The 15,439-nt window shown below is 31.2% G+C and overlaps 1 protein-coding gene across 2 annotated transcripts; it reads left to right on the forward strand.

The window, feature by feature from the left end:
• Positions 1 to 5,860: 5,860 nt before the first annotated feature.
• LOC131603184 (transcription factor TFIIIB component B''-like) lies at positions 5,861 to 11,253 on the forward strand. 2 transcript variants are annotated; one of them, XM_058875459.1, is made up of 13 exons: positions 5,861 to 6,188; positions 6,284 to 6,499; positions 6,645 to 6,844; positions 6,931 to 6,997; positions 7,076 to 7,218; positions 7,327 to 7,497; positions 7,596 to 7,983; positions 8,070 to 8,164; positions 8,267 to 8,310; positions 9,826 to 10,027; positions 10,170 to 10,314; positions 10,458 to 10,588; positions 10,879 to 11,253. In XM_058875459.1, the coding sequence occupies exons 1-13, from the start codon at positions 6,143 to 6,145 to the stop codon at positions 11,020 to 11,022; spliced, it is 1,992 nt and encodes a 663-aa protein (XP_058731442.1). In that variant the 5' UTR covers positions 5,861 to 6,142; the 3' UTR covers positions 11,023 to 11,253. The 2 variants fall into 2 exon arrangements, with proteins under 2 accessions (XP_058731442.1, XP_058731443.1); XM_058875460.1 differs by having other exon boundaries at positions 6,645 to 6,835.
• Positions 11,254 to 15,439: the final 4,186 nt, after the last annotated feature.

Genomic DNA, 15,439 nt, shown 5'->3' on the forward strand with positions numbered 1-15,439 from the left:
GTCGCAAGACCAGATACCAAGATTTAAAAAAAAAAACTTTTTTATCTAATATACCCTATAATTATTTATTTCTTTTACTTCTTTCAATTCTTTTAATTTCGCTTCCCAATATAATTATTGAATGATATCTATTATTAATATATAAAAGTAAAAGTACCTGGAAATACCATTTAAAGCCCTCTGATAAATGTACTAAAACTTTTCTTATTCCATGGGTATAAATGACTTTTTGTAAAATAACTCAATATTATTGATTTGACATTAATTACTGCTGATGTGTCGCTCCCTTAATTTTTGTTGGTATTTTATATTTATTTTTATTTGTACTTTTGTTATTAATTATTTATTTACATTTACACAGATTACAAAATCCCAATAGATCCTATTAAAGAGTGTGAATTTTATTTTCACGTACATTAAAGTTGAAGAAGATGGAAGGGCTTTCTAATATTCACTATTTTCAAATGAATCATTGAATTTTTAGTTGCTCAATAAATCTTCACTCTCCTCAATGTCTTGAATAGTAAAATATCACATTGAAAGTTGTAGTAAAAAAACTACACACTCTTTAAATCATATCCTATAAAACGGCCAATCCTTTGTGTTAGGGGAAAAAAATACATAGAAAAATTAAAACCGAAAAGAGAACACCAGAAGAATCTCGAAGAAAAGGTTAACCGAAAAACTTTTGCAGAAAAAAAAAATTGAAATCAAATTGCAATACACTTTCACCATAAGTTATCATCACTGAAACAGATCCAATCTTATCATCATTCGAACCGCTACTTTCCGACTAAAAGCTCTGATCGAAGCCGCCGCGAGCGCAAGCGGCCTCCAACTCAACAGTGCCGGAAGCTCGCCGCAACGCTGCTGTTGATCTACTCTATCCTCCGCCAGAATCCGCCCTTGACACTGTCGATCTCTTGCCGGAATTCGACTTTGTCATGACTAAGTTGGTTGTTGTTATAGTTTGGTGTGTTTGTGATGTTTAAAAATGTGAGGGAGATGATGAGTGGTTTTTGCTGTAAAAAGAAAAAGAAAAATGTCCTTTTCACGTGTGAGATTGGAGGAGAGAGAGAGACAGAGAGAAAGAGTTGTTGTTGTTTTATTGGCCGACTTTTCTATTTCTTTCTCTTTTATTATTTTATTATGTATTTATTTTATTTAATAACAAGCAATGCCACCTGTCTTATAGTTAATAGTCCTAATATTAAACTTTGAATTGATCAAACTTTCCATTTTTTTCTCTATTTGTTAAAGACAGTTTTAATATATATATATATATATATATATATATATATATATATATATATATATATATATATATATATATATATATATATATATATATATATATATATATATATATATATATATATATATATATATATATATATATATATATATATATATATATGGTCAAACGTGTGTGAGTGGGGATCATCCAACATTAGTTATTTTTTTAAAATCATTTTTTATATTTTGTGTAGATTATTATTATTATTATTGTTATTGAACAGATTTTGGAGTGTGATGAGAAAATTGGACTTTTAATTGACGAGATGGTGAGCTGTGAAATAAATAAATAAATGTGTATGTGTTGTATTTATAATGGTGTTAGGAATTACAATAGGGTAAATCAAATTTTTTTAATATTAATGGGTTATTAAAATTTGATATTTAAATTATGTCATTTTTTTTGAGAAATCTAATCTATTTTGATACTGATTCATTCACATTTGCAATAACTATTGTTATTTTCCATGTTCATCTCATGCATTTGTCTCAATTGTATTTGGGTGGATATTATTTTGTAGAAATATAATTCTCTGAATTTTATTTACAGGAACAATATGACAATGATTTTAGTAATATTATTGGATTTTTCTATGTTCATCTCATGCATTTGTCTCAATTGTATTTGGGTGGATATTATTTTGTAGAAATATAATTCTCTGAATTTTATTTACAGGAACAATATGACAATGATTTTAGTAATATTATTGGATTTTTCTACATCTATTGTTATTGTTATAATATATAAAAAGTAAAGTTTCTGATAATTACACTTTAAGCCCTCTAATTAAATATCTAAAACCATTCAAATTTCATGGCTAAATTTGTCTTTTTGATAAATAAATCCACCATATTCATTTGACATTAAATGTTGTCTATTGTGTCACATTTTGATTGGTAGATTTTATTTGAATTTTTTTTGTTTTTCCTTTTTTTTTAATTGTTACATTAATTGCTCCACTAATAATCCATTTTGAAAATCAAAACCTAAACCCTTCTCTTTAATACACGTTCACAATTTCTTTGGAATATGAATAGACTATCACAAGCGTGAATTCTGTATCACAATTTCCGATATTCATTATGTGGACAATTATTTTTTGTAAACCCTAATCTGCTGCATAAGGGCTATAAGTGTTCTTCTCCAAGTTTGCTTACTAAGAACAAAAAGGGTTTCCGATATTCATTATGTGGAGCATTGTAAACCCTAATCTGCTGCATAAGGGCTATAAGTGTTCTTCTCCAAGTTTGCTTACTGAGAACAAAAAGGGTTTCTTCTGCAAAATGTCAACTGAGTCATTGAATAATTAAGAGGTATAAAATGATTCAGTTTTTTGGAAAATTGATTTTTTTTTTTATTTTGGAAAATTAAAAGACATTAGGTGTGTCATTAAAGTTGCACATTCAAAAGATATAAAATGCTTTAATTTCCATTGATAGTAGATTTGATTCAATAAAAAAAATTAATTATGTGATGAAACGTATCCATTCCAAATTTAAAACGAAGTTGGTTATACTCCATTTTGACGAATTCTATGTATGTGAAATTTTCATATTTAATAAAAAATTATGTGAAAAAAATGAATTGAGTTTATAAATTGATATAAGAAAACAACAAACACAATTTTTTATATTTCAGATTAATGTGCTTAGTATTTTTTATATTAAAATAATTGAAATATATGTTAATTTAAATCCTCAAAATTATAAAAACAAATAATATTTATCATATAATTTTGTATATATTTTTTTAAATTTTAAAATCATATCAAATATTGTTTCTATAAAAATTGATTCTATAAACATTAAAAATTGATTCTATTTTGACTTTAATTTAATGTTTCTATAAACATCAAAATCATATGAAATCACATTAAATAAATTTATCATACATTGATACTTTTGATTTTTGAATTTCAAAATATAAATATTTATCTTTTAATTAATGAAATTCAACTTAATTTAATTTTTTAAATTTGTTTTGACATAGAACGGAGAATATTTTTACCATATTATATTGTTTCTATAAAAATTGATTCTTTCAATAATTAATTGATTCTTAAATAATATATTATTTTTTAATTTTTTCTTCAATAATAATTAATTTTTGTTTACTTATAAAATAAAACGATATTTATAAGAAAGAAAAATCTAAATTAAACAAAATAAGAAAAATAATTTAATTTTGTTTAATACATAACTCAATCTTATTGTGTGACTTCTTAATTGTATAATACCATCACTATGGGGATGTTTGTTTCAAGTTTAAGACATAAGTTTCCTGGAATAATTTTTAAAAAATGGTTATATCCGTGTTTGTTAAGAGTTTGAAAAAAATTATTCCTAGATATAATGTTTCTATATTTTAAAATTATGTTTAAAATGTGTCAATAATTCATGAAGTTAAAGGTTAATGGAACAGCCATATACGGGTAAATGACTATTTAATTATCATAACTATTAAAACTCATGTTTTTAACTTTTCATGTTTTTAACTTTTCATGTAAAATCAATTTTCCGTTGCTCAATGCAATTAATTTGAAAGGTCACACGGGAAGATGAAAAGTTTCTTAATGCAGATACGGAAACTCAAATTTTTTAGTTTTTCATTTAAAAGGTAGACTTTTTTAAATCTTAAATTCAATTAAATGATAATTATAATATTGAATGAAATTATTATTATTAAATTGAAAACTAAATAATTTCTCATAATTATTAATTTAAAATTTATTTATAATATAACTAATTTGTTTATACTACTAATTTGTTATTTTATTTAATTTCTTTATTAAAATTAAAATTTCTAACTTAAAATAAAATATATTTTGTAATCATTTAGATTATTAGAAAAGGTTAATAAAAACAAATATAAATCAATAGAGATAAAATTTACAAATTTTTACTACAACTTATAACTTTTTTTATTCCAAAGTTAAATATTTAGTTTTCCATTATAAAAATATAAGAATAAAAATTATTTTGTAATTATTTAGATCCTTATTTGAGATAAAATTTATTTTGAAATTATTTAGACTTTTATAGAAAGGTTAATAAAACAAAATAAATTTAATTGAGATTTTGTAATTTTTGTAAACTTATGAAATAACTAAAACTTCTCAGAATTTTTTCAAATTAACTTTATAATTTAATCATGTTAAAAATATGTTAATGGGTAGTCATGAAAATTTAATGATAAATGGTAATCATAAAAAATAATGATAAAAGATAAAAATTTATTAATCTGACTATTTTAGATATATGAGAATAAATATATATTATTTACCATACATAGGTTTTAAATTTATATTTTTTTTATAATTGTACATATTCAAGATCTAATTACTCTATTAACATATTCATATTTTTATTATTTATTTAATTTTTAAATATTTTAAATATACATTAAACGTAGAAACTTTTAATATTTGACGGGAGATGTCATACATTTTAGGTTTGAAAAAAATAACTAATATCTCAAATAGATTTAATAAATTTTATTCTCTAACTATATTTAATTTCTTAATTAAAAATATATTTTTTAAACTTATAAAATTATATATTTTTTATATTGTAATAATATACGTAGAAACTCTTAAGCATTTAACTGGAGTTGTTATACATTTTACTTTTGGGAAAATGGGCTAATATCTCAAATAGGTTTAATAAATTTTTAGAATTAACTCATTTGCATTAACTCATCTGAATTGACGGGTAGATGTGAACGTATCTATGAGATACCAGTAATTGACGTTTTTTAACTCATCTGAATTGACGGGTAGATGTGAACGCATCTATGAGATACCAGTGATTGAAGGATCCTTTTAATGTCTATCATTTAACTATTTCTTTTGTTACTGTTTTATATATATTGAAGTTATAAAATTAATTGACGGGTAGATGTGAATGTATCTATGAGATATCATTTATTGATTGAAATTACGTGAATATTTATGAACTGCAAAATAAATTATATTATCTTTGATATTCCAAACACATGAATTAAATTTTGATAAATGATTATAATGTATAAATATATTAATGCTATCTATCTGAAAATATGATGTGATATTTAATAATTTAGTCATTGATACGTGTAATATGAATCCATATGTTTATTGTTTATACTTAAAGAGCTAAAAAATTTGATGTATTATTAGCTCTTTCATTGTTAACTATTATGTTTTTGGGATTAACATTGACTAAAATTTGTTTGCATTTTGGTTAAATATATATGGTTGATTTATATAGATAAACTTTACAAGTAATATTTGGATACATGTAATGTGAAACATCGACCAGACCCGTGCGATAGCACGGGTTTCCTACTAGTTTTTGTAAAATCATAAATCATTTCACTTTTTCATAAATAATAATTGTATTTTTTAATTTGTGTGAAATAGCCAAAACGTCTTATAATGTCATTCCTTATTCTTTTACGAATCCAAACAATAAAATCTAAACTTGTCCCATATGATTCCATCTATCCAAACAAGTTATTCCATACGATTCCATCTATCCAAACATATAACAGAAGAAAAACTCAGCAACTCCCTCAAATAAAAAAACATTGCATAAGATAAGTTGAAATCGAACTGAACTCGACTGACCGGGAAATGCAGCAGAAGTTTCACCAGACACAAAGAGTGAGAAACTCATCCGCCTTTTCCATTTCCCGAAATTTCCGATTTCCCTTCCTCTTTTCGGCACCACCTGCACGGTTGCAGTTCCATCGCGATAACCGCCCCCGCCAAAGCCAACTCAGTCGCATCGTATCTCATCGCATCGGTAATTCACAACGCAGCCGTTGTTGCATATAAGGGAGCAGTAAAACCTAATTAACTCATTCATGGAAAATCTTTTTGACGATATTGCTCCTGGTCCTACTACACGTGGTAACTGCTAATTCGAACCAAACCCTTTTTCTTACCTCTTCATTTCAATCCATGCATTCGTTTTCGTTGATTGTGTTTACTGTATCGATTTGTAGCTAGATCGAGTGCCAGGTTTGCGCCTAAGGCTAAACCGAAACAACCGCCTCGAAAGAATGTATCTGCGTCGAAAGATGAGAACAATGTGCATGTTGCTTCATCAACCACTCTCAAAGAATCTGAAGGAGTTTCTCAGAATGAATCTCATAATGCAGTTACTGTAAGTTCTTCAATTGAGGAGCCTAACAAGTCTGGTCTTCATCCTGATATCCATGGTGAGTTATTAATCCTCAACAATCTCACACGCTTTTATGTTAATAGATAAGCTCAAATAAGCCAATTGAAACGGACTCTGTTTCATTTCATATCTATCATGAGATTTAGTAACAACATAACCAGTTCACCTTGTTGATATTGTAGAAAATGAAATGAATAATGTGGCTGCCCCGTCTACTGTCTCCTCAACCATAGTTAGGGTGGAAGAACAGCCTAAAAACGGGGAAGGTTCATTTCTCAGTACTGACAAAAGTTTGCAAGTTCTTGATAATTCAGGCGACGGTAACACTGCAATACCTGAGAGCAACATTCATTCAAATTTTGAGTTTGGAAAGGTGGGAGAGGTACAATTTTGAATTTTATGGATTTTTTCATGTAGCTTTGCTGTTTCAGATGGGTGTAGTTAACTTATGGAGGATATTGTTTCCAGGTATTGTCTGCTGAAATTGAGTTGGATCCTTTCAGCAATGTCCTCCCTGATCCTGGCACTGGGAATGGTTAGTAATAGTGATGATATTGTTAAATTACTTTAGATACCTGAAAAGATTAATCATCTGTATTTGTTTTCACCGTAGCTCGTAAGTTTCAACCCAAGGTTAAGCCACGACCTAGAGTCAGCAATACACCAGCTATTGCTTCTACTTCATCTGGTGAGTTACCTCCTTGCACAAGTTTTGTTCTTCCAGCATATGATGGCAAGAGTAGGCCGGAATCACAGGTGAAGATTATGTGATTTATTGGATGTGATAATTTTCTAGAATATATGATGCTAAATAAATGATAATTTTTTTGGTATAAAAATGGCTATGGTTGTTATTGGTTTCAGGAAGGTGCAGACTTGAATCCTGACTGCCAAATGCATAATGTCTATTATCAATCCATGAATTCTGGCACTGATCCACCATCTGGAATTTCAATACATGAAGGATTGACAAACTCTGCAGGTAGTCCCACATTGGCTGACTTTTTGCAGCAAGACGTTACTGGAGAGAAAGAAGTAAATATCTGTCATTATGATTTGCCATTTTTTCCACTTCTCTGATTTGTGAATCTGATCTGTAGATGATATGTCATTTTATTTGCAACTTTTCTCAGGATGCTAATGAGACAATAAAATCTTCAAAGAAGCATAAAAGATCATCTACTACTGGCGTGGAGGATAAAGGTGCTAAAACCTCAAGGCAGACAAGAAAACGAGCAGCTCGTAAACCTGCTAAAAGCTCATTGATTACGGCTATTGAGGATGATGATCTCCTCCACCCTCCTTATGATTTTGCTGAAGATGAACTTGAAGAAAACAATGATGAGGATGAAGTGGTTTGTTCACCCAAAAAGAAAAAAGCATCAACAAATTCAAAGAAATCTGTGGCTAAAAATGGGAAAACATCTGGAAAACGCAAGAAGGCTAATGGTGATATTGAAAAGGCAACCGAAGAATCTCCTAAAAAGTTCCCGCATTCATCTCGGCGAAGAAGAAGATGTGGTAAACTTATCAGACTATATTTTTAACTGTTCCCTATGATGATTATATTTTATATGCTTACTGTGAAAATGTTTTCATTTTCATAGTGGACAAGGCTCTGCTGGATGATGAATTTCTTGATCAGCGGACATTACCTATTAGGGATATTATTTTACTTGCAGAGTATAAAGAGCGATTGGCGGTGAGTATTCTCCACTATAATTATTGTGTTACTATGCTAGCAATTGGCATTAGGCATTATGGGTTAAATTTCACCAACTGTTCCATTTGTTTCTTGATGTAGAAAAAGGAGGCAGCAACTTCTAAAACATCTTCAACCAATCAAAGGTACACTATGCAGCTCATGTGTGTAATAGCTAGTAACTTAAGAAGTTAAGTATATAGATTATTTGATAGAGTAAGTTAGAGCTGGTTACTTTTCTGTTAGCTTTCAGTTAAACCATTACACACCTACATATATTTTTTGGTCAATGTTTATCTTTGGTAAAAATTATATGATACTCCCTCCGTTCCTTTTTAAGTGTCGTTTTAGAGGAATTTTTTGATTTCTATTTAAGTGTTGTTTTTATAGTTTAATGTTATAATTTGTCAATTATACCCTTACTTTCTCAATAACTCCCTTAATTAGTCATTGAAAAAAGAGAGTGATGATTGAATTTATTTAGAAAGAGAAAATAAATGACGGTATAATAGAAAAAATAACTCTAACAATCCACTATCTTGGTTGAAGAGCTTTATGCTAAAAGGACGCTTAAAAAGGAACGGAGGGAGTAATATATAACTATGCTGCAAATTATCGTGTACCACTAATACTTAATGTGTGATTCATACATTGAAGTAAGAGATCTCTGAAAATATTGAGAAACTAACTCAACAAAGCAACATTATTGTCTTTGGGTTGTTGTTGGAGAAATATGAATGCCCTGCACAAAAACCATCATACGTCATATACTACATCTTTCAACGAGTCTATAAAGTCCTTCAGAAAGTCAATAGTTTGACTATATGGATTGCCATGTTGTCAAAAGTCTTCCATTAAATTCATCCTTCAGAAAGTTGGTTCAGGTGGGTTGAGGCATGGAGGATGGTAGACGTGACATAAAGAGTATAATTATATAGTGCAATTTATATAGCTATCTTCTGTTTAGTCCTAAGTTATGAACTATTTTATAGCTGTAATAAGTCAATTACTGCCATAATTGATTCTGTTAGTTACAGCTTTCAAACACGGATACGTGAAAATGATCACATATCGTACTCGATACGATGGGATATGCTGCCAATACGTATCAAAAGAGTATCCAATTGATTTTTTTTTTATTTTTAAAAAAAACATAAAATGGCGTCGGTATGCTGCTGATATGCCGCAGATGCATTCAGGCATATTCTCATGGCTGTTCAACTTCTTCCTTTATTGATCCTCCCTCCTTTACTCATTCATAACCTATTTTCTTCTTTTACCTCCCCCTCTACATGATCCCTCTTTATTTTTCAGTATTTCATTGGCTAAAGTAGCCACTCTAGTATAGATTCTGACACATCATTTTGTTTCTGACCCAATCACTTTTCTCAAATTTTGAGAAACTCAAGTCTATTATGAGAGTTAGTGAGTAGTAAAATGTTAGATAAATGGAAGGCCATTTTTGATATTCATCAAGGCACTTCATGCATTCAGACCACAACTCCCTCTCCTCTGTAGTACTGAACAAAAAGGATCATGTAAAACATTATATTATATAAAATTCACTTCATACCTATCCACTGGCTGTTGTTGTTACTGTCTCTGTTGAGTCATATACAGTATTCTGTATGGATTTCACTTCTCAAAATGTTTATATGCAGTGATGGGGATTTTCGTCATGAGGTTGATGTTAATAATGCAGAGGAGTTTTTTGGTTCAGATGATGAATTTAGAGACCCTGATGATGATGATCAGGTAAGTGAGAGGTTTACATCCACTGCCCCCTTATTGAATTACCAGTCTTTCATGGATAAGACACCTAGGGGAAAATGGTCAAAGCAAGATACTGAAGTGTTTTATGAGGTATTTGCATAATTCTTACAATGTCTGGCATTAATATTTTCTTAAACGCTGTTATACAATTGTCTTTTTGGTTTTTGGGAAAGCGGTATGGGAGGAAGGACTGTCCCTTTCTATAAATTAACCAATCATTTTTCAAACATAGGCTGTTAGGCAGTTTGGCACAGACTTTTCTATGATACAACAGCTTTTCCCTGATAAAACGCGTCATCAAGTTAAGTTGAAGTACAAGAAGGAAGAGCGGCAACATCCTTTACTGTTATCTGATGCTGTGAATAATCGTTCAAAAGGTTAAACTCTTCAGTTACTTTTCTTCTATGTTGTTTACTCTACTTCACGACAAAATATAGTTTGTTATATTGTTCTTTATATATATTCCTTGGCAAGAGAATAAAACTCTATTGATTAAAATCTTTACTCTTCTGTCCTGTAGATCTTTCTTTTTTCAAATTGGTGGTTGAGAGGCAGCAACAAAACTCTAATAAGGAAGAACAAGAGACCGCTGAAGATGCCTCAGATTTAATGCTCGAGGAGGAGGCTGAGGACCCGACACCTGAAACTAATGTATGCACACAGTTTTGTATTATCTTTTAATGTCACTATTCTTTTGATGCACTTGTTTTATGATCATTTTCTTAGTACAAGGAGAAAACATAAACGAAAGCCAGATTTACCTATTATTGCTTGAGATGTTATTTCCTTCCACTCTCTCTAGTCTTTCCCTCCGAATTTATAGATTTATCTTAGAATATCCTTGAATAAATCCGCACATTTGTAGCTTTCTGAAGTCTAAATCCTTAATTATTCCTTAATTGACCTTGCTAATTTTCAAGACTCTTGTAATCTGAATGTAGGAAGAGGTTGCAACAACTAAGCAGGAGCAGGAGCACATAGACGTTAGAAATCAGGAAGATTCTACAGCATATCCAATTCCAGAGCAATCTGATGATAGTGAAGATGACTTACTAAAATGGTCTCAGTATCAAAGTGCTATTTAGAGATAAAGAATGATAACAAATAATTTTGATCTCATTTATGTGATATTTTACTTTTTTGTCTATTTCTAAATTTTGTCTGGGATATATATTATGTCTCTTTTATGAGATGAATGCACAATATTGCTTTATAAGCTAGGTCAATATTATTCGTCATTCAAACTGGTGGGTATGATATGGATGCATTTGTGGGAAAAACGGTATCAAAAGAGGAAGACCTCTAATTCTTGCTGAGGATTTATTGTTTAATTTATTTTTAATAAGTCAGCATAATAGAATTTTTAAATTTGAAGTTCAATATTTTTAGGATATGATTTAGGGGTCAAAGATTATCATCTAGTTACAGGGAAAAGTGGTTGGTGGCCTAAATTAATTTGGGACATTTGGATTGGCAATAAATTTAAGGGTTAAATATGTTTGTGGTCTTTATAAATAACCTAAAATCTGGTTTTAGTCCCCTTAAAATTTTCCTTCAAAGAATGATCCTTTTAAAGTTTTTCGTCCATACTTTTGGTCCCTGCCGTCTATTTAGTCTAACGGAAGCTGGCGTGGCACGCCACGTTGCATGCCATATCACTAAAAATCAACACTGAAAAAAAAGGTTAGATTGCGGGGGGGTTTCAAACCTCCATAAATTTGAGGATACACTTTGTTTCATTCCAATTTTTCTTTAGCAACAAATGTCAATATCAATTAAAGTCTCAAATCATATGTTCTCCCTTCTTCATCTTCTTAAATGCACTTTGTTGCTCAACTATGTTTTTTTCTCCAACAAGTTATTTTCCATTAATTCTCAATAATCAACCACTACATCAAGATTCTTAAATGTGGTCAAATTGACCCTTTTATCCAAGAGGTTCTCATCATCATATTCAAATGGGTATCATTTTTGTACTACTGAAACATATGAGAAGTGATTTCTTCATGGGGGTTGTCGATGAAGACGCACCCAACTTGTTCGATTAAATGTCTTAACCAGAAGTGATTGTTGGAGTGATGAGGAGGGTGAAGGCAATCGATATTTGACACAGGCTTAATTTTTAGTTATTCCAACTGCTAATGATTGTAGTTATTTCAACAGCTAAATTCAATTCTGCATCTCTGGATCCAACTCCTGCAACAAAGTTCTAATTACTCCATGAATAAACAGTTGACAAAGATTGGTGTAGTAACTATTGCCATGGTCATCCAATGAATGGGGGAATTTGCTTTGGAATAGACATTTTATTCCTTGTGAAATTTACTATTTTATTACGAGGGATAAATTGTTCCAAGAAAATCACTTAATAAAAAAAGCTGCATTAACATATTTTTTTCTAGTGCAGTGAGCTTAATCTTACTACTTATGCAATTGGATATCTAATAAAGTGTAACTTCTTCACTTCTATTTATCTAGAACTCATTGCTAGAAAATCATAACTACATAGCAGCAACTTTATAAGAGGTGTTAACTATTTTACATGCATGCCATGTCATCCCCTTTTGTATCATGTACCAAAAGATGTTGAAAACACACATCCAATATGAATACAAAATTCACACACACAAAATGATAATGTGAAATATATTGGAGATAGAAGTAATGTTACTAGAAAGACTACAAGGACAATCCGTTATTCAGCTCTCTATTTGTATAGTAGAACAAATAAAATTTTCATTTTGTCCTTTAGACTACAAGATCCTGATATGTTAGGAAACAATATTTGCATGTATGCAACCTATGGTTTATCTGTTGCAATATTTGCAACAACAAATGAACAAAATGATTATATATAACACATACAAAATTGATAAGATTTGTTTCAAGGCCTGTCATCTTAAATTGAGCTGCTAACTTTTCATGACACACTATCATGGTACCCCATGAAACTTCATTCCTTTGAGGAATATCATCAAACAGTTCAAGTTCACGTGTAAATCAAGACAAGCAAGAATAGAAATTAAAATAGAGTAAGCTGAGGAATAAGTTCTTGAAAGCAATAATAGTAACATTTCAAAATGCACCTTTCAATTCTTGAATAGAGCATAAATTTAGACGAGACAATAACACAAACATATGGGGTGCAAAAACGAAGGTGGAAAAAGGATTTTTGAGAGTGATTATTGGATTTGATTTCTAATTGTTTTTTAGTAGTTTTAGGGAGGTTTTTAACCCCCTCAATCTAACTAATTTTGTTGTTGTTGACCTTAAGTGACGTGGTGTGCAAACGTGTCATGCCACATCAGCTTCCGTTAGACCAAATAGACGGCAGGGATCAAAATTAGGGACAGAAAAGTTTATGAGGACTATTCTTTAAAGAAATTTTTTATAGGGACTAAAGTTAGATTTTGGGTTATTTATAGGGACGGAAAACATATTTAACCCTAAATTTAATCAATAATTATTATAAAAAATACTTGTGAATTTAAGGAGAGACTATGTTAAAGACGAGTTTGCAAACAAGGGACCATAACAATTTGGTATCAAGAGCCAACATGGGTGACACGAATTTAGCATCATCCATGAAGGAATTCATTGAACTAATGACGACCATGCTGATTGGTCTAAAAAAAGTATATGACGACAAGATAAATTGCTTAAAAGAGCACATGACAGTCAGACAAATTGCTCTAAAAGAGTAGATTACTAACCTTTCCATCATAATTCAATGAGCGAATAATGGTTCAAGAAAAGACAACTCAAGAGATGAAGGAAACAATAGTGGCAACAATAACGATCACAGAGACAAAAATAACTCGGGGGAGGCATGATTCCACGCTATTCTAAAATGGAATTTCTCACTTATGATGGAACATGAGACTCACTGGGGTGGCTAAGACATTGTGACATGTTTTTTTTCTAAACCAAAGAATTGGTGAAGAAGATAAGGTGAAATTAGCAGTGTTTCATTTGATAGGAGAAACACAACTATGGTTCAATCAAATAGAAGAAGAACTTGGAATGGTATGGGAATCCTTCAAGGAATGTTGCTATATACGGTTCAAACCACCTATGAGAAATAATACATTGAAAGAACTCACCAACCTCGAGCAAACTGGATTTGTGGATGATTATCAACGCCTATTTCAGTTCTTGCTTGTTAGAACCCACAATGTTAAGCCTAAACAAGTTGACTTATTTAGTGCTCAGTTGATTTATGAAATAAGGATAGACGTTGAACTTTGTAGTGTTATATTTGTAAAACACTTTGCCTAGAGTAGGATTGGCAACGGGGCGGGCCGGAGACGATTATTATCTTCCCCAAACTCGAATCCCCAAATAATCGTCATTCACCGCCCCAAATCCAAATGGAATGGAGAATTAAAATCCAAACCCGACCCAAACGAATTTGGGTTGGGTTTAAGTATCCCCACCCCATCATTATTCATTTAGTAAAATCATTTTTTTAAAAATAAAAATACTTATTTTTTCTAAAATTAAATTATAAATAATAAAATAAAACAATTTCAAACATACATTTACAAATCAAAATATCAAAACATTGGCCACATATTTAATATTTTAAATTATCAAAAATAAATAATAATATACATAATGAAATAAATGGGGCGGGTTCGAGGTGGGTACTAGTATCCCCATTACCCGACCCATCACCATATTTTTTAATCGGGGAAAAACCAAACTCGGATCCAAACCCAGTTAAAGCGGGTTTTCTCCGTCAACTTCGAGGCGGGTTCGGGTGGTTACCCGCGACTACGGGTTTTATTGCCATATTTAGCCTAGAGCGATATCCAGAGGCCGCCCTAGGGGAAGGCGACAAAGCGTGGTCGCCCGATGGGAGGTATCACCTCACCCTTAAGTCTTTCTTGCCCAGGGAAGGGCAAAACGTGAGATAAGATGTGTCTCGGGCAAAGAGAAAGTCAGAGTCGTTACTGACCCACGTTTCCCTTTGAAATAGGGTATCAACTGTCCACTATTTGACTAGGTGGACTGTGACCCTTTTCGAGAAAACACTAGGTCACAGAGACCTTTTTAAATACGTTATCCTTCAAAAGTATATAGGGGATTCCCAAGTCATTCACATTTACTACTAATCAAAGAGCATTTCTCTCATAGTAGCCTTAATACCGTCAATCTAACCGGTCACATGCAACCAGAAGCGTCGATCACCAACAGGGCCTCTCGCCTCACGTGAGTTGGTCCTCTTAAACAACCTTAAAAACCACCGTACATGGCTACTTGCATCCGTGAGCTAGCCCTCACCCCAAACTTATAATATACCTACTAGGGCCTCCGAATCTCTCCTCCTTGCAGGAGGAACAGACGCACAAGTGTACTTTTTGGACAATACAGTGACGCCCACCACAGGACCCGATAAAAATAACATGGGTCACACCTTTCACCGTGACCCCATCACCCCCCTTTTTCTCTCTAGATATAACTGACAGTGTCCTACATCACGCAACACACATCATTGTC

The sequence above is a fragment of the Vicia villosa genome, linkage group LG5 (assembly GCF_029867415.1).
Source record: "Vicia villosa cultivar HV-30 ecotype Madison, WI linkage group LG5, Vvil1.0, whole genome shotgun sequence".
NCBI classification, from domain to species: Eukaryota; Viridiplantae; Streptophyta; class Magnoliopsida; order Fabales; family Fabaceae; genus Vicia; species Vicia villosa.